The following is a 19,192-nucleotide window of genomic DNA, read 5'->3' as shown; positions in this document are numbered from 1 at the left end:
TGCGCAGTGGGAAACCTATTACAGTTCTTAAGTGGGGAAGTTCTTTAGCAATAATTCTATAATCTATGTTGCCTATTTTAGACACCTCCGTATAGTATCAACCCCCTCCCTCTAGAAGCTGAACTTCTTTGCAGTTATCTCTCAACTCTCACCGCCTGGCGTGTGTTTGGGGTCGCCCTGCCAGAGCCTCCTTGGCCTGTGGATCCAGGCGAGGTGGCCCCGGACCACAATTCCCGGCATGCCTCGCGAGGGGCGGCCCCTGACGGAGGCGGGGCCAGGAACAGCCACCCCCGCGAGTTGTCGGGCGGGGAGATCGGGCGGCGCCGAGCTGAGGTAGCGAGAGAAGAGCTCCCGGATGTGGAGAAGCTGGGGAGAAGGCGTGGGAGGAAGATGGACTCGGTGGAGAAGGGGGCCGCCACCTCCGTCTCCAACCCGCGGGGGCGGCCCTCCCGGGGCCGGCCGCCGAAGCTGCAGCGCAACTCCCGCGGAGGCCAGGGCCGAGGTGTGGAGAAGCCCCCGCACCTGGCGGCCCTAATTCTGGCCCGGGGCGGCAGCAAGGGCATCCCCCTGAAGAACATTAAGCACCTGGCGGGGGTCCCGCTTATTGGCTGGGTCCTGCGTGCGGCCCTGGACTCGGGGGTCTTCCAGAGGTGCGCATGTGCGAGAGTGGGCGGCGCGGCCTGGGCGGGGGTCGGGACGGGGAGCCGGGCCGCTGGCAGAGCTGGGGCTCCCAGGGCAATTGTTATTAGAAGGGGTGTGCAAGATCCGGGCTGGCTGGGCTCCGGTTGAGAGCCCAGGGAGGAAGTGCTCCAGCTTCTTCCTTGTTCCGTAGCTGCTAATAGTCTTGACCTGGGACAGTTCCTGTCCCTGCCCTTGAGAATGCCTTGAGTAAAAGGGGAGATTTCCCCTTTTCAACCGTGTCCGCCGCCCTGGTTGACTCACAGGGTAAAGGAGGCCACCCCTACGAAACCTCTGCGGTAATATGTGAACTCTTGTAGACAGAGGCCATTGGGGTTCCCCTGGTGCTCAGCCTCTGATAACCACTTGGTGCCGATCGATTAGGGAGGCATCGGGTTCATGAATGGAGTGAGGTGTCAAGGCTTTCGAGTTTCAAGCTCAGCTTGGAGATCTCTTTCTGACCTTTGAAAAATACTCCAAGCTATGTGCCTGTGAGTCAGCACAATCTAAAAAGCTACCTACATTTGTACATAGGTAAGAGATAGTGAGAAAACGTACAGCAGGCTGTTTTATGATATGCTTCTAAATGGTTTTTATCATATCTTTGGAACCTCTCTGCCCTAAAGACAGTTTTAATTGTTCATCATTCAGAGCCATTACCATATGCCATTTTGGTCAGGAGTTACAAGCTGATGTCATTCATAAAAGAAGATAGAATTCAGTGTCAGGAATGAGTTTACACATAGTAACTTCACGCTAATTGTGCTTCAGTTTGTTACCGTGGAAAGTAAATTATTTTAACTTTTTGATGCCTGGGTTTTTGGTTTTTAAAGAGATGATTGTTTTTAGAGCAAATTAATTGCCCACATTAATATGTGGGTAAATGATTTTCATTAAACTAGTCTTGTTTAAAAAAAGATACTCCCAAAGTAAGAATTTACGAATTTTCTTAATGTTTTAATCCAAACGAAGCCCTGGGTGGAGCAAGGTAAATAGGAGCAGGCACCCAGATGATAACACTAATGTAGTAGTGTAGTAGGAAGTGTGCAAAGCAGAGATAGGGAAGGACTTGGGGATTTGGTTCAATTCAGGAAACATTTACTGAGCCCTAATTTCTGCCATAGACACCTAAGGAAACACCAAGATGAAGTGACATGATTCTTGTCATTGGGGAGCTCACAGGCTTTGGACATTTTTTCATCCCTACAAAGAGTGCACACTGGGGGAAAATAAGAGGACCGAGAGAGGGTGCATCCAGACAACAGTGATATGCCATTTCTGTGAAATGAAGTAGAGATCAAAACTTACATTCACAGTAGATTAAGAACAAAACTCATTTACAACTCTTAGGTAGCATGTCAGGAAACTCCTTTCAACCTGGCTTAACAAAAGGTAAGGCTTGTTTCAGGTACAATGAGATTCAAAGGCAAAGAACGATTTATTCATTCAGCAAATATTTATTGACTACCTACAGTGACAGGCACTGTTCTGTGTCCTTAACCAGAGGTTGTAACACTAGCAGCAGTGGGTTCAGTCCCTAGTCTCAGGGAGCTTGCATTATAATAAGAAACAGGCGGTATACAAACAATATATACTATATTGGGTGTCGATAAATAGTTTCAAGACAAATCAAGCAAGGTAAGGGAATGGTGCCAGTGCCCTCCATCACCAGAATCTTCTATTTCTTTTTTTTTTTTTTTTTAAACGTTTATTTATTTTTGAGACAGAGAGAGACAGAGCATGAACAGGGGAGGGTCAGAGAGAGAGGGAGACACAGAATCCGAAACAGGCTCCAGGCTCTGAGCTGTCAGCACAGAGCCCGACGCGGGGCTCGAACTCACGGACCATGAGATCATGACCTGAGCTGAAGTCGGACGCTCAACCGACCAAGCCACCCAGGTGCCCCAGAATCTTCTATTTCTTGGTTCTTCTGGATAGGCTCTCCCTTTATGGTGTCAGGTGGCTATGCCGAGTGCCTCAAAACAACTTGGCGCAGAAGAACTTGTTTGAACTCTAGTATGGTTTCTAGCAGCTTAAGGCCATGGATGATCTCAGCCCCCCAACCCCCTTAAGATGGCTGAGAAAACTCAGTGCTGCCAGGAGAATTTACTGTTTGTTCCAGGGACAACCTGGTGACAGGCAGGGAGCCTCTGAACCCCCTCTCAGAACAATTACTTTAGAAAAGTTTTCAGTTACAGCCCTCTTCACCATGCTTCACAATGTAAATCTACCATCCAAAACTGTTTCCTCAAGGACTTGAGAGCTATCTCTTTGAAATGCAAACATCCCAGTAGGTAACTCTCACTCCCTCCCAGTCCCTGTGGGAAAATTAAGGGCCTAAATTTGATGGGCACCTTGCTTCAATTTGCACCTTGCTGCCCATCCTAAAGTTAGAAGTGTGCTTCTGATCTGGATAAGCACCAGTTGACAAATCCAGATGGTCTAGTCACATGGACGGACCTCCTTTAGCCCCGACACGATACCTTTGCCTTAACACACCTGCCTTTAAGAAGTCTCCAGCCTTTGGGAGGAATTTGAGTTAGTTTATGCCATCGTTAACAAATTAAACCTGACCTTATCTGCATTAGTGTCCAGCTTTGTTTATCCCCTTATTTTACTGTTCCTATCCTTCCAGGTTTCAGTCCAGCCAAAAAGAGCTGCCCTCTTTGCAGCTTTAAAGTCTCTTTGGGTCATCCTTGAGCCAGTCACTTTGGCTAAAACAGCGCTTGTACTGGTACACTTTAGGGCCTCTTCCACTCTTGGAGCCGGTGATGGAGCCCCCCCTAAAGCACCATGTGACAGTTTCATCAAGAAAGAAATTGGAATATGATCACCAAAGGGCAATAGATGGTGGGAGTCAAAACCCAACAGATAGCCATTATAGCAGACATAGGGGATTTTGCTACGAAATGATTGGAAATATATGTATATATTAAGCAGTGATTTTCCTGTTTCCACTTATTAAAATGCATTTGTACAAAACTCCATGAAAGAATAAATGATTCCTGAGAACTTTTTCTGTACCAGTTTTATGTAATACATCTAGACTAGAGTATAATCATCTTGACAATAGGAATGGTACTTTATACTTCCAGCCACCTATGGTATCCGCTACTGTACTAGTAATAGAATTTGAAGACATAAAACCAGTATTTTCCTTAACCAGAAAAATGAGCATAATCTGACTCCTGCCTTCTCAGACTTACAATACTATATAATAATGTGATTTTACTGTTTAGTTCACATAGCTGTCTGCTATGTGACATCATTTCTAGGGATCTGGAAAGTTTAAAAAGGTAATAAAATGGAATAGCACTACGTCCTTAGTGAAGCTTTTGCTGATCCCCTCAACGGAAAGTAACTGTGCCTTTGTTTTCTGCACATAGCAGCATTGTTCATACCTTCTTTAGTGCGTGCACTATTGCAGCAAAGTACAGTCGTAGACCCTAGATTTGAATTCCTAGCTTCACCACATGTTAATTGGAACTTTGGGTAAATCACTTAACATCTGTGCCTCAGTTTCCTCATTTGCAAAATGGACTTAATTATCTGCTTCATAGGCTTGCTGAGGGAATTAAATGAGGTAGTGGTATACACAGCCCTTAGAATAGTATCTCTATATAGTGTGTGATCCATCCTTGACGTTTTCCCCTTGTATGGAGGGTTTTTACAATCTTCATCTCTTCCATGAGCCACAGTTACCTTACTTGTAAAATGAGAAAGTTGTAATTATCTTCAGAATTCTTCCTAATACTAGCATGCTTTGACCTTGAAGAATTAATGGAATTGTGGCTTTATTCTATTTCAGGGATCCACCCAACTTTTCCTGTAAAGGGCCACATGGTAAATAATTTAGGCTTTGCAGGTTGAATGGTCTCTGTTGCTCAGTTCTGCTATTGTGTGTTGTGGAAATAGCCATAAATTACATAAGTGAATGAACATAGCTGTATTCCATTAAAAGTTTATTAACAGAAGTAGGCAGGCTGTGAGCCAGATTTGGCCTGGGCTGACCCTTTCTTTAACAGGTTGAAGAGTTTCTTGTGAGCAGGTACTCATTTGTCTTGGTATGCTTAATGTATTAGAACCTCAGTTAAAATGTGTTTATTTGGATTTAATTGATTTATTCTAAAGCTACAGTCCCAAGTTTGGAGCAATCTTGCTGCCCCTGACCTCTACTTTCTTTGACAAATATTTACCCTAGGAAGGAATTGAAGAAAATTATAGCTGCCTGATTGTGTTTTTCAGGGCTGGAAGACGCTTTGGAGATTATTTTGTTCAAAACCATGATGTAGTAATTGAGGTAGATTTTTCTGGCCTGCACAGAGTCAAAGTTAACGATACTTTCCAAGTTACTAACTTTGCATACAAATTTGGATAATTAGCAGTTGAGGAAAATGCTGAGATAATTTTTCAGTTAGTAAAAAGTTATTGTTTGAGATGAGTTTGTAAGAGCCTGATTTTCAACAGTGGTCCAGTGCTGTGTTAGTAAACCTCAGAATAAATAGATTTTGTAAATGTTGCCTAACATACTTGGGAAAAAAAACAAACATGAAGTTTCATTTCTAGGGTGTGGATTTATGATTAACGACAGGCCTGTGCTGTAGTGTCCATGAAATGGCAGTTTATGATTTGAAATAATGTACGTAGGCTTCAGGGTTGATATTCCTGTTCATCCTGTTAGATGTTGTATGACTTCATTTGAGGCTAAAGCCATTAGCATTAGGCTTTACTCTGTACTGGTTTTAAATTTTATTAGGCCTCTTTATTCACTTGCTCATTCTTTCTTTTTTGCTCTCCCTCTTCTGATTCCCTTAAACCAAAAGAAAATTATCTGCTTGCGTAGTCCCTTTAATAAATAATGATCATTGTATTTTAAGTCTACATATGGGATGCTATTTTCATACATACAGATTAGACATTTGGACCTTTGAAGTTGTAAAGTGAAGTTGTACTGTTCACTTTTTACTGTCTTTACCATCTTCTCATCATACCTTCACCTTCTCTATGTTAAAAGTAGATACTGCATTTTTATTCAGACATTTAAAGTTTATATACAAAATACTTTATAATTCTTTAAATTTTATAATACTTCAGCTCTGCAATTATTTTTTGATGGCATAAAAACTATTCTCATATTACGTAAGCTGTATTTTGGGGTTGCAGAGCTCCTCTTTATCTTTAGTGGTTTCTTTTAATGATTTGGCTTTTTATATTTATTTTTTAATATCCATACAGTGTGTGGGTTTCAACAGACCATGATGAAATTGAGAATGTGGCCAAACAATTTGGTGCCCAAGTTCATCGAAGAAGTTCTGAAGTTTCAAAAGACAGTTCTACCTCACTAGATGCCATCATAGAATTTCTTAATTATCATAATGGTATGAATTTGATAGTTTATTCAAGATGTTATGTAATTTCTAACTTGCTAATTGTTTCATAAGACTTGTTTTCACATTTGAATTTAAGATCTTTTATTTCTCGCAAAGAACTTTGATGTTCTTTTCATTTGTTTTGTCTTTTTAAGAGGTTGACATTGTGGGAAATATTCAAGCAACTTCTCCGTGTTTACATCCCACTGACCTTCAAAAAGTTGCAGAAATGATTCGAGAAGAAGGATACGATTCTGTTTTCTCTGTTGTGCGACGCCATCAGTTTCGATGGAGTGAAATTCAGAAAGGAGGTAATCTGTCATATCAGTCTTTATTTTAGCTTTTGTGGAGAATCAGCTTTTTCATAGATAAATAATCCTTAGGCAGGAGGGGAACAGTAAAAGAGAACACGTGATTCTTAACTGTAGTAGGCAATGACATTTATAATCAGTTCTAAGTCTTGTGATTATTGAAACAAGACAGACCAAATTCTTTGCTTTAACATTTTATAAATGGACGTTTTAACACTATTTGCCTTTTGAGGCAGGCAGGCATGTCATTTTTTTCTAGATGTGAAATAATTCTTTGTCCTAGACTTGCTTGGTAAATTCCTAAATTATATTAGAATCATGGGAATAGAAATCAACCAAAAAGTTCTGGAGGACCTTAAGAATGAATTGTAGAATTACTTCTCAAAATATGTAACTCCTGTATAAGAAGAGTTCCATAGTATTTAGCTGGAGCCAGATTTCTAGCTAGATAAACTAGTAAAATATGCAGTAAAGAATAGGATGAACAACAAATAGGGAAGTGTTGGAACATGCGTAAGGAAAGGCAGTGTGATTTCTGTTAGGTGCCCTGACATTTGTTGAATATAGGAAAGCTGGCCTAATTGTCTCTAACATGTGTAACTTAAAGGAGATAGTAAGGAAGATGCAGTGAAACTGGAGACAGTGCAAAAACAGAGCAATCAAGAGGATAAAGAAGGGCTGAAAATAAGACTCTTCTATCTCAACATATGAATGTTATCCAAACCGATAAAATGTACCAGTAAATATACTTACTGATTGACTTCATTCAGTATATGTTTATTGAGTATCTTCTCTGTGCCAGGTTCTATGTTAAGTTATATGTATAAAACTTTGAACTTATTTACCAAATCTCATAAATTCTTACTTCTTTTTTTAAAAAATGTTTTTCTTTATTTATTTTGAGGTTGGGGAGGGGTAGAGAGAGAATCCCAAGCAGGTTCCACACCATCAGCACAAAGCCCAATGCAGGGCTCGATCTCACAAAATGTGAGATCATGACCTGAACCAAAATCAAGAGTCGGATGCTTAACTGACTGAGCCACCCAGGTGGCCCAGAAGTTCTTATTTCTGAGGAAATAATTTCTAGGAAGAATCTATTAAAGCTTTAAAACAAGTTTTTGAAGCAAATCAAGGAAGCCCAGTGTTAAACTGAATATTGAGATTCATATGCTATATGATTAAAGAAGTTCAAGAAATATGTACATTAAATAGATGACAAAGCCATATAAAATATATCCATAAGTATTTTTAAGAAAATTAGAAATGTTTGAATAAATATCTTTTAACACTGAGACGTGAATGTTAGGGATAAGAGCTTTGTCTTTGTCATATATTTTCCTAGAACCACTGTAAAACAGAATGCTATTAAGAACAAGGATTCTAACGTAGAATGGTATTTCTTATGATTCTGTTCTTATGTTCCTTGTTTATTAAATCAGTACTACTAAACATGCTCCTGGATTAATCAATATTTGAAAAATCCTTCTGTTTCATATTGTATAACTTTTTGTAATTTTTTTTTTGTTGTTAATGCTAGAACCTTACCATCTAATATAGTAGCCTCTTGTACTGTCAGCACTTGAGTGTGGTTAGTCCAAATTGAGATATGCATTAAGTGTAAAATACATACTAGATTTCTAGGATTAGTATGAAAGAAGCATATGCAACATCTCATTAATAATTCTTATATTAATTACATGTTAAAAAACATTTTAGATACATAGGGATAAATTAAATATACTATTACAATTAATTTCGCTTGCTTCTTTTTACTCTTTTTAAACTGTAGCCATTAGAAAATTTAAAATTATATATGCGGCTCACACTATATTTCTATTCAACATCACTCTTCTAGAGATTACACTTTGTACCCTCAGTTTGTTATAGCCTGCCTGAATTTGTATTTTCACAAATAATTAAAAACCTTACAAAAGTAAATTTCTATTTAGCCCCTGCTGTTTTGTACTATTATTGTTACATATAATTCTCTATATATTATAACTGCACAATACATTGTGGTTGTATTTTAAGCAATTAATGGTATTTTAAAAATTATTTTAAAATTATCATTTACCGCCACCTGCATATTTATCTTTCTCTATTATTCTTCATTTCTTTCTACTTATCTGTGCTTCTATCTTACTGTGTGTACCTGTTAGTAACAGCTTCTTTCAGCTTTTGTTTGTTGAAAGATGTCTATAATTCATCCTTATGTTAAAAGGGTACTTTCATTGAATATAAAATTTTGATTTACCTTTTTCCCTTCAGCATTTTAAGATTGCATTTGTAAGATGTTATCCCTTTGAAGATGCATCTTTAACGTGTCATTTCATTATTTCCTACCATCCATTGTTTCTTTTAAGATATCAGCTGTTTTTCTGATCATTGTTTCTCTAAATATAATGTCTTTTTTTCCCTTTTTTCCCTTTCCCCTGCTTTTAAGATTTTCTCTGTATCTTAATTTTTCATAGTTGACTCCCAATTTGTATTGCTGTGGGGTGTGTGTGTGTGTTTATTCTGTTTAGAATTCTTTTAACCTTCTCATGTTTATAGGTTGATATCTGTCATCAGTTTGCAAAAATTCTGCGCCGTTATCTCTCCAAATATTTCTTCTGCCACATTTTTCTCTCTCCTTTCTTTCTGGGACCCAGATTTAAGTGTATTTTTAAACAATTTTAAGCCGGTCTCTCACAGTCTGTTCTGTATTGTTTGTTGATTTTCTCTCTGTGCTTCATGTTAAGTAATTTATGTTGACATATTTGAGTTCATTGATCATTTCTTCTGACTTATGTAGTACACTGTAAATCCTGTCCAGTGAATTATTTCAGTTATATGTTTATAGAATGTACATTGGAGTTATTTTTTAGAGATTACATTCTCAGTTGAAATTCTCCATCTTTTTTTGTTTTTCAATCTTTTCCTCTAATACCATTAACATATTTATGATATTTATTTGAAAATCCTCAATTGCAGGTTCCAACATCTGAGTCATTTATAGTTCTGTTTCTACAACTGTTTTTCTCTAATTACGGCTAATGTATTTGTGCCTCTTCATCATGACTCAAATTTTGTCATATGCCTGACGTAGAGACTGGAGTACAGTTGACCCTTGAACAACACAAGTTTGAATTGCACAGGTCCACTTATACACAGATATTTTCCAATAAATACAGTACAATACTGTAAATGTATTTTCTCTTCCTTATGAGTTTCTTAATAGCATTTTCTTTTCTCTAGCTTATTTTAACAGTACAATACATAAACAGAATATGGGTTAATTGACTCTTTATGTTATTGGTACAGCTTCTGGTAAACAGTAAGCTCTTAGTAGCTAAGTTTTGGGAGAATCAAAAGTTGTATGTGGATTTTCAGTCATGTGGGGGGTTGGTGCCCCAGCCCCGGCATTGTTCAAAGGTCAACTGAATATATTATTTTCCTCCAAAAGGACACACCCTTTCTTCTATCAGGCAGATGGAATATGGAGCTAGTCACTTTGATCCAGTTAGGAGTTGTGCTGGATTCAATTAATTTCCCTTTACCTCTTAGTGCAGGTGTCTTGCCAGGAGATAGATCTTGTATGTATTGCTAGTAATAACCCCATGCTACCAGGACCTTAGGATCTAAGCACCACAAAACCTCTAAGCCCAGCCTTGCAACCCATCCCTAGCTTCTTGTGCCGCAGTACACTCAGCAGAAGTCCTGTGGGGGAGTAATTGGGTAGGAAGAACTAGCTCTGTGTTTGGGATCCTACAGAAGACAATCTATGATTCTAGTCCAAAGGGCCATGACAAACCTCTGGGTTCTCCTTACCCCAGTAGAGCTCCTCTGCTTATGCCAAGCTTGATCTTTCTCACTTCTTCAGAGTCCGCAAACATCCCTAGGGAGAAAACAGCCACTGATCCTTGTTCACTTAAGAAAGACTTGCCCCCTCATTGCTTTTCTTCAGAGTGCCACTTGAATTCTCTGGTCTGTTTATTGCCTGTCTCCACCACCAGACTTCACACTCCAAGAGAGGAGAGGGAGCCATATTCATTGCTATTTATACGCTGCCTATAAAACTATACTATATGTAGTTAGCTATCCAATGTATATTTGCTGAATACTTTTCATAGATTATATCAAACACTGATGGGGTAGAATTGAACAGAGGATGGTTTAGTTAAGGAAGTAAGTGGAAGTTGTTTCTAAAAGCTGTTACACACATAATGACAGCCAAAAGTAAAGAAAGATTCTGAGGAATCACCAGCATTAAGCTCACAATCATGATGCATATCATTACACATTCATAAACACAGTTTTGGGAAAAATACAGTGAAAAAGCAAGAGGATCCCTATTTCCCAGTACTGAGGGCTCCATCTGTTACATCATGTTATAATCACTGCTGTTGATATTGCTGAGCCTTCATTACCAAAGATAAGAATAAATAAATAGTATTTATTGTTATGTTTAGTATATTTTCTAACTCTGCTAAGAGTAATATACAAACATTTTTATCAACATAAAGGTATTAATAATTTAATGAGGAAATCTTCAGTTTTCTATAATAATTCTATGAAAGTAATTTCTCAACCACATTAGATAAACACATACATTGTATTTCTATAGAAGCAAATAATGAGAAATAGATTAAAGCACTCGAATATTAAATAAGGATATTTTATGGCAAGTTCAGCCCTTTTGAAGCTACCTTAAGGTTGCCTTGATGTCCTCCCAGAATATTATATTAGTTTTTTTTTTCTTAAATATTTATTTATTTATTTTTGAGAGAGAGGGAGAGAGAAAATCCCAAGTAGACTCTGTGCTGTGAGTGCAGAGCCCGATGCAGGGCTCGAACTCAGGAACTGTGAGATCATGACCTGAGCCAAAACCACGAGTCAGATGCTTAACTGAGCCACCTGGGTGCCCCCCAGAAAATTTAATTTGTATAAATGCCTTAAAACCTCAATTATTCAGAGTTCATTTATAAAATACTTTATTTTTCTATGATTAGATAATAAGTAGTATAAAGTAATTATAATTATTACGTATTATTGTTTAATAATTATCAAATATAATTAGCAAAGATAAATCATTCAGCATTATTAGAGATTTTGTTCCTTTAAAAAATCTATTTAGCTATTTATCAAGATAGAAAAACATTTTACATTTTCATTTTACATTTTTTTTTAATTACTAAATGAATATTCAGTATTCAACGGAATGTAGACTTACTATAGCTTTTTGCTTTTAGTTCGTGAAGTGACTGAGCCTCTGAATTTGAATCCAGCTAAACGACCTCGTCGACAAGACTGGGATGGAGAATTATATGAAAATGGCTCATTTTATTTTGCTAAAAGACATTTGATAGAGATGGGTTATTTACAGGTTTGTGCCTTCATTTTGCAAAGATCTTTTAAATCATTTTGTATATATACCTCCTCAGTTCTAAGGAAGAATTACAGCACAGTTCATAAAGAAAAGTATCAATCCCCAGAGGAAAGGAAATAACTGATAAGATTTATCTGAGGCATTTATCCTGTAGGTTTACACTAAAGTAATCTTTGGAGTCCATTCAGTAGATATGCAAGGAATTCTGCTACAGCTGAGAAACGAATCAAATATTAAATGTTGTATATGTGTCCCGACCTTCATTTTATTCCATTCAAACTCTGTTTTTAATCCATGGTTTGGTTACTGTCACATTGGTTGTACAGTTGAATAAAAATCTATTGCTTTCAAAAAGAGACAAAACAAAAAATATATTAGATATGGAAGTGCACCAACCTGGGTGTCAGGAAAGCCAGATTATAGTTCTCTCTTTAACTGTGTGGCTTTGAGTGTACATTTTAATCTGTTCTGAGTCTCATTGCTCTCATTTTAAAATAAAGGGTTGGGAACGTCTCTCATATCTTTAGAGCCTACATGGTTACATCATATACCATTTGTTCCTTTTAGTTAATAGCAGTTATTTATTCAGCACTTACTGTGTGCCAAGGACTATACCAAACACTTTATATAGGTTATCTCATGTAATCTCCATAGCACTGGAATAGAGTAGACATTCCTGCCCAGTTTTACAGAGGAGGGAATGGCTGCTTGGAAAAGGAAGTACTTGGCTCAGGGCATAAATAGGTAGTAAGTGGTACTATTGGGATTTGGATTCAAGTCCTTATGTTACTCAAAATCAGCATTTAAAAAACTCTCTACTCTCTGTAGTAAAAATTCCAATGTGACTCATGCTCTGAGGTAAAAGTATTTTTAACAGTCTCCTGGCAGTATCTAAGCAAACTGTAGACTGTTTAGTTAAGTTTGAGTACTCAGGAAAATTAGGTTTGACACAGGTAGATATCACCCTTTCCAAACTCTTTGCTAAGGGGACTGTGTTTTGACCCTTTCCTAAAGGGTAGAGAACAATGAAGTATCTCATCATCATAAGATTTATGAAGAGACTGAGAATTCTAAAAAATGAAATTTCCCGGTAATTGATTTTGACATTCAAATTATCACAGTCATAGGAAAGGCCTCCCTTCCTGCCCCCAGATCCCAGAATCAGGAAACTGTCCCTCCCTTTGTCCACGTGTGATCCAGACAGTTATTGTCTACCCTCCCTGTAGTTCAGGGATCTAAGACAATTCTGTACAATAGATACTACAGTTCTTTTTCCTCCGTTGTCTTGCCACTCAGTTGCAAATTGGAACATAAGTTCTGAGAACGTTTATGCTGCTTTTGGATGATGACAGGAGAGACTGTCAGAAAAAGGGGATACAGTTAGGGGGTTTCTAGAAAATTCCTCATGGTCAGAATATTGGAAGATGGGTATTTCTGCTTTATTCAGTCTTAAAATAGAAATCTACTTAAAAATGGGAAGCTTGCACTGTGTACATAGAATTTGAACAATATTATAGTGTATAGTTTGAATATATAGGAAACAAAAAGCTTTTCCCTGAAAACAGTTATTTATTGTAAGTCACTGATTTCACTGGGTTTATTTTTGTCAGTATCATAGAAATGAGTTCATTAATTAGAAGAAACTTTCTGATATGGTGAACGAATGTTAAAAACAGTACTCATGGCATTTATACTATCTTTAGGGTGGAAAAATGGCATACTACGAAATGCGAGCTGAGCACAGTGTGGACATAGATGTGGATATTGACTGGCCTATTGCAGAACAGAGAGTATTAAGGTAAAAACAAGACTTGCATAGCCTTTGCACTGGACCCTGACATATTTTTAGTAGATACGTTGAGTTGTGCTTCTAGACACTAATTTCTGATACTCCAGACATTTTAGGATCTTTGCAATTAGTTTGTTCATGTGAGGAAGATCTACACGTAAAGTATACTTATAGTTGGCTTATTCAGTAACTTGAGAAACACATGGTCTGGTTAGACCACTGTACTCAAAGTTCTTGCACTAGAAGCTGAAGTGTACATGTGAAGGGTAATGTTTGAATGAATGGGAATGGTTATTACGTTTACTGGTATTAGCCAGTTGAGAGGGAGTAATTAGTATTGTACTTGTACTCAGAGGTCTATTTTGGTTTCTTTTAGATATGGCTATTTTGGCAAAGAGAAGCTTAAGGAGATAAAACTTTTGGTTTGCAATATTGATGGATGTCTCACCAATGGCCACATTTATGTATCAGGAGACCAAAAAGAAATAATATCTTATGATGTAAAAGATGCTATTGGGATAAGTTTATTAAAGAAAAGTGGTATTGAGGTATGTGCTCCCTGAATATAGTGATGTTTTTTAAGATGATGATTCAGGGTCAAAGAACGTGTGAGGAAAATAAGAGATTTAAATTTTTAGTATTATCTATTAAAATATCTGAAATTTAGCCTTCACATGACTAGAAAGTCATCATACTTTTAGGTGAATAAAATTAGAAATTTGTCAATCAACAAATAATATTTCATATTTATTCAGTAAGTATAAACATATTATTTTTAAATAGGAGCTATCTAGTAATTCCCATAGGATCTTTCACTAAGAAAAATTTCAGAAAAAGTAAGTTATCAGCATTAAAAAAAAAAAAGCAAATATCTTGTGGATTTTTAAGATGTAACCTATTCTTATGATTGATAAATTTGAATTCAAAATAATTTAATATTTAGTATATTTGTAAAAATGAAAGCTAAAATAGTTTCTAGTAAGATTTACTAGAAATCTTTCATATGTGTTCCTAATCAGCACAAGAGACAAGTTATAGACTTTCCTCTGGGTAAATCGAATTACAGGAGAATCTTAAATTAGTGTCAGACAATGTATGTTACATTTTTTTAACCAACAGATAGGATCCTTTCCACTGTAAACAGTGTCTTTATTAGACTATTAGAAATACAATGTTGTAAAGATTCATCATTTTAAAATATCTATTGATTTTACTTAATTGGTCTTTCAGGAGACTACTCATTTGTGACTTGTATTATTTACCTGGTGTTATTTTATTATGAAATAGTTGATTTCTTTATTTTCTCATTTTGCCCTCCTTTCTCTCTTTCTTTTTTCTTTTAAGGTGAGGTTAATCTCAGAAAGGGCCTGTTCAAAGCAGACACTCTCTTCCTTAAAACTGGATTGCAAAATGGAAGTCAATGTACCAGACAAGCTAGCAGTTCTGGATGAATGGAGAAAAGAAATGGGACTGTGCTGGAAAGAAGTGGCGTATCTTGGTTGGTGTCTTATTATTCAGCCGTGATAAAGTGGGCTAGGGGTTTGTTTTTTGGGTTTTTTTGTTTTTTGTTTTTTTTTTTTAGAAATAGAGAAATAATGGGGTGCCTGGGTGGCTCAGTTGCTTAAATGTCCAACTTTGACTCAGGTCATGATCTTGCAGTTCATGAGTTTGAGCCCCGTGTCTGGCTCTGTGCTGACAGCTCAGAGCCTGGAGCCTGCTTCGAATTCTGTGTCTCCCTTTCTCTCTGCCCCTCCCTGCTCATGCTCTGTCTCTCTTTCTCTCAAAAGTAAAGAAACTTAAAAAAACTTTAAAGAAATAAAGAACTAAGAAAGAAAATTCCCAAGATTGGCATAGTTCTAGAGAAATAGGAACTCTCTTACACTACCAAGGAAAGTATTAAATTGGGACAATCTTGGGGCGCCTGGGTGGCTCAGTCGGTTAAGCGTCCGACTTCGGCTCAGGTCATGATCTCACGGTCCGTGAGTCCGAGCCCCGCGTCGGGCTCTGTGCTGACAGCTCAGAGCCTGGAGCCTGCTTCCGATTCTGTGTCTCCCTCTCTCTCTGACCCTCCTCCATTCATGCTCTGTCTCTCTCTGTCTCAAAAATAAATAAACATTAAAAAAAATTTTTTGAATTGGGACAATCTTTCTAGAGGTTTGTTTGATAGTATATATCAAGTGTATCCTAGTAGAATGATTACTAGCACATGCTTTGGAGTCAGACCACACTGCTGACTAGTCAGTTTTGGTAAAGTAAGCCTTAACTTCCTCACCTGCAAACTGGAAATGCCAAGAGTACCTATGTCATAGATCTATTATTGTAAGAACCAATGAAATAATCTGGGTAAAGTACTTATCAGATTCCTAACATATAGGAATATGAGATACCTATCCTATCCTAACATATAGAATACCATGGATAAGTTTTGCTCTTTTCAAATATATCTACTGTTAACCCTTAAATTCCAAATCTAGGAAGGAAATTGGACAAATGTGCCAATAGTGGAGGAAAAAAAAAAACCCACTTAAATACCCTGCAAAAATAGAATATGCACAAAATGGAATAGTGCATAATGCAAATGGATATGATGAGATGTCACAAAATTTTCACTTCGGCATTTATTAAATATACCATGTGCAGGCTTGATTGGTTGCTGGGACTTACTGCCTACAGAGCGTGCAGTCAAATGTCTAATTTTAGATATTACTGATGACAAGTTATTAAAATACATATAACATAAGCCATGTAAGAAATAAATATTTACAAGGGTAATATGGGCCTCTAAAGAAGAAACACAGAAATGCTGTGGGAGCATGTTATCTGAGGACTTCAGGAATGGCCTTTGAAGCACATGTGACGATTCAGTGGAGAAGAATACTACAGAATCCTTGATAGAAAATGATCCAGTTTTTGTAAGAAGAAAACAATTTTAGTGGAACATATAACAGATTCTAGATATACTTATTATCTGCATGACCTTAAGTGAGCTTCTCTAAGCCTTGGTTTTCCTATTTATAATATATAATATATAATATATAATATAAACACAAATCAAACTTTATAAGGCCATTGGGAAGAAAATTGAAGATAATATAGAATGCCTATTACAGTACCTGCAGATAGTAATAACTGTGTATCATTTATGTGAGTAAATTGTGGAATTATATATGTGATAATATAGTGATTATCCATAAATACTGGTAAGTAGGATGATACTGATTTGTTTTATGCCTTTATTTTAAAAAAATGTTACTACCAAGAAAATGCATTACTTATGTAACATTAAAAAAAACTATAAAAAACAGAGGTTAGAAAACAAGAAAACAGAGAATGGACTCCAAATTTTAATTTTAAAATCAGAGCACTATTTTGTATAGGTCACATAAATGTATAGAAACATATTCCTTAAAAATATCAACACTTATATAAGTAAATTTTAATAAATACATCTTTGTTTGAAGGGTTACACTATGCAAAGAAATGCTAACTTTAATTTTCTTCATCTTTCAGTGAAAAAATTCAGATTTCAACATATTTAATAACTTTTAAAATTTCAGTAGGTAAATGTGGAACAGATTTAAAACAAGTAAACTCTTTTTTAACCAGCATTTTATTAGTGTAGTTGGATGTAGTAATAATTGTACTCAGAATGGTGAATCTAACGTACTGGGAGTCTGTGAAATTCATCATGTCAATACAAAAGAAAGGGAGAGAGAAGAGAGGGCAGGTTGAGAAAGGATGTAGTTTTGTCAGTGTGATGGTAATTCTTCAACAAATGAGTGATGTACAGGGGTGACCTGGGTGGCTCAGTCGGTTAAGTGTCTGACTTAGGCTCAGGTCATGATCTGACAGTCCATGGGTTCAAGCCCTGTGTCGGGCTCTGTGCTGACAGCTCGGAGCCTGGAGCCTGCCTCGGATTCTGTGTCTCCCTCTCTTTCTGCTCCTCCCCCACTCATGCTCATCTCTCTGTCTCAAAAATAAATAAACATTTTTTTTTTAATTTAAAAAATGAGTGATGTACAAATCAGAGGGAACTATTATAGATTAAAAGTATGTAAAAATACATATCAACAAAATGCAGTATGTGGACTTTGGCTTCCGATTGAAACAAATCAACTATAAGAAAATTTGAGACAACTGGGGATATTTGAACACATACCAAGTTACTAGATGATACTAAGGAATTGTTGGTATTGTTAGTTTGATGATACTGTGTCACTTTTTAAAAATATATACTTATCTGTTAGAGAAATATATACTTATGTATTAGAGATAGATGCTGAAGAGTTTTGGGGTAAAACATGATGTCTAGGAATTCCTTAGCCCTCTCTCTCTAAAAACGAAGGAGTGGAGAAAAGAGAAAAATATCGATAAATAGTCCAAAACATCGAAAAGTATTCCACATGAACTTGGGGTTCTTGCATGTGTTTAGGATTTTTTTAAATAAAAAATTTAATTCATAATTTGTGTATAGAATTTCTAGTAATTCTAATGTGCATGGCAATCAGAAATTATAGGCCATTCTTTTTTTAACAGGTAAGAGTTTATTTTGAAGTGCTTAGGAAAAACCTTAGACCTCAATTACGCTTGTAAATACTTGAACATATTTGTTCCACCGCACCCATGGTATTCTTACATGAGTGCTTGAGGTCTTATTTAAGTTACCAGAATTACTGACTGGTTGCTTTTTTGCATTAACAGAAAGAGTATTCTTTGTCTCCTTGAATATTCAACCGGTGTTTCTTTTACTCAATAGGAAATGAAGTGTCTGATGAGGAGTGCCTGAAGAAAGTGGGCCTAAGTGGCGTGCCCGCTGATGCCTGTTCCACTGCCCAGAAGGCTGTTGGATATATTTGCAAATGTAATGGTGGCCGCGGTGCCCTCCGAGAGTTTGCAGAGCACATTTTCCTACTAATGGAAAAGGTTATTAACTCATGCCAAAAATAGAAATTACTGTAATGTTAGGAAAGAAAGTATACAGCCTTCTTCAGCCACTTTTATTTTTGATTAAGTACAATTCCATGTTGTAATGTTACAGAGAGTGTGATTTGAACTGTGATGTATCTTAATATATTTTAAAGCAAATTGTCACTCCAAAACATTCTGAAATAATTGTGCTCTACTTTTCTCCTTATGCAAGATAATTATTTAGAGATTAATACAATCTTTCTCAGATTTTTAGTAAATGCAAGTAAGAATATCATCAAAATTGACTTTGTATTGTACCCTGTAAAACTGTGTGTTTGTGTGCTTTTAATGATGCTGAGATTTTATTTATTTGGGGACAGTGTGTCTGGTAAGACATGCCCTTCTATTAGTTAATAAAATTACATTTCACAAACTTGATGAAAACTGTCTTGTTGCTATAGAGGAGACTTGCCAAACATTCCATGATTTCCTTTAAACACTGACCATGCAATCGGCACGAGAAACAAGCCACTAAACACCTGGGATAAAGCATCTGATTGTACTTTAGGTATGTATACGTATAGTGTGCACTACATGCAAATAGAGATATCCAAAAAAATTCATATATTTGTGAAGATTGTATATTGGTTTGGAGTAAACCATTTGCAGTTACCTCTGAGGTCAGGATCATTTTATATACAAAATTTGACTATCACCACAATTTTACAGCCACCACAAAGTACTCTATCTGCTTAAATTCCAAAAGTGA

The 19,192-nt window shown here is 36.8% G+C and overlaps 1 protein-coding gene across 1 annotated transcript; it reads left to right on the top strand.

Annotated features, from left to right (window-relative positions):
- The first annotated feature begins 293 nt into the window (after positions 1-293).
- Positions 294-18,856, top strand: CMAS (cytidine monophosphate N-acetylneuraminic acid synthetase). Its single transcript, XM_019452200.2, has 8 exons — positions 294-650; positions 5,914-6,056; positions 6,203-6,358; positions 11,590-11,723; positions 13,430-13,524; positions 13,892-14,063; positions 14,860-15,013; positions 18,272-18,856. Exons 1-8 carry the CDS (start codon positions 391-393, stop codon positions 18,460-18,462), a joined length of 1,305 nt encoding a protein of 434 aa, XP_019307745.1. The 5' UTR covers positions 294-390; the 3' UTR covers positions 18,463-18,856.
- Positions 18,857-19,192: the final 336 nt, after the last annotated feature.

The sequence above is a fragment of the Panthera pardus genome, unplaced genomic scaffold (genome assembly GCF_024362965.1).
Source record: "Panthera pardus isolate Hobbes unplaced genomic scaffold, ASM2436296v1 HiC_scaffold_6, whole genome shotgun sequence".
Taxonomy (NCBI): domain Eukaryota; kingdom Metazoa; phylum Chordata; class Mammalia; order Carnivora; family Felidae; genus Panthera; species Panthera pardus.
This window is presented reverse-complemented; position numbering and strand designations above follow the sequence as displayed.

What these genes read in the sequence shown, in the direction of transcription:
- CMAS (XM_019452200.2), top strand. Translation starts at nt 391, where the DNA reads ATGGACTCGGTGGAGAAGGGGGCCGCCACCTCCGTCTCCAACCCGCGG. An exon ending in TAGAGATGGGTTATTTACAG is followed by an intron (nt 11,724 to 13,429) that starts GTTTGTGCCTTC and finishes TACTATCTTTAG; the next exon opens with GGTGGAAAAATGGCATACTA. An exon ending in TAAAGAAAAGTGGTATTGAG is followed by an intron (nt 14,064 to 14,859) that starts GTATGTGCTCCC and finishes TTTTCTTTTAAG; the next exon opens with GTGAGGTTAATCTCAGAAAG.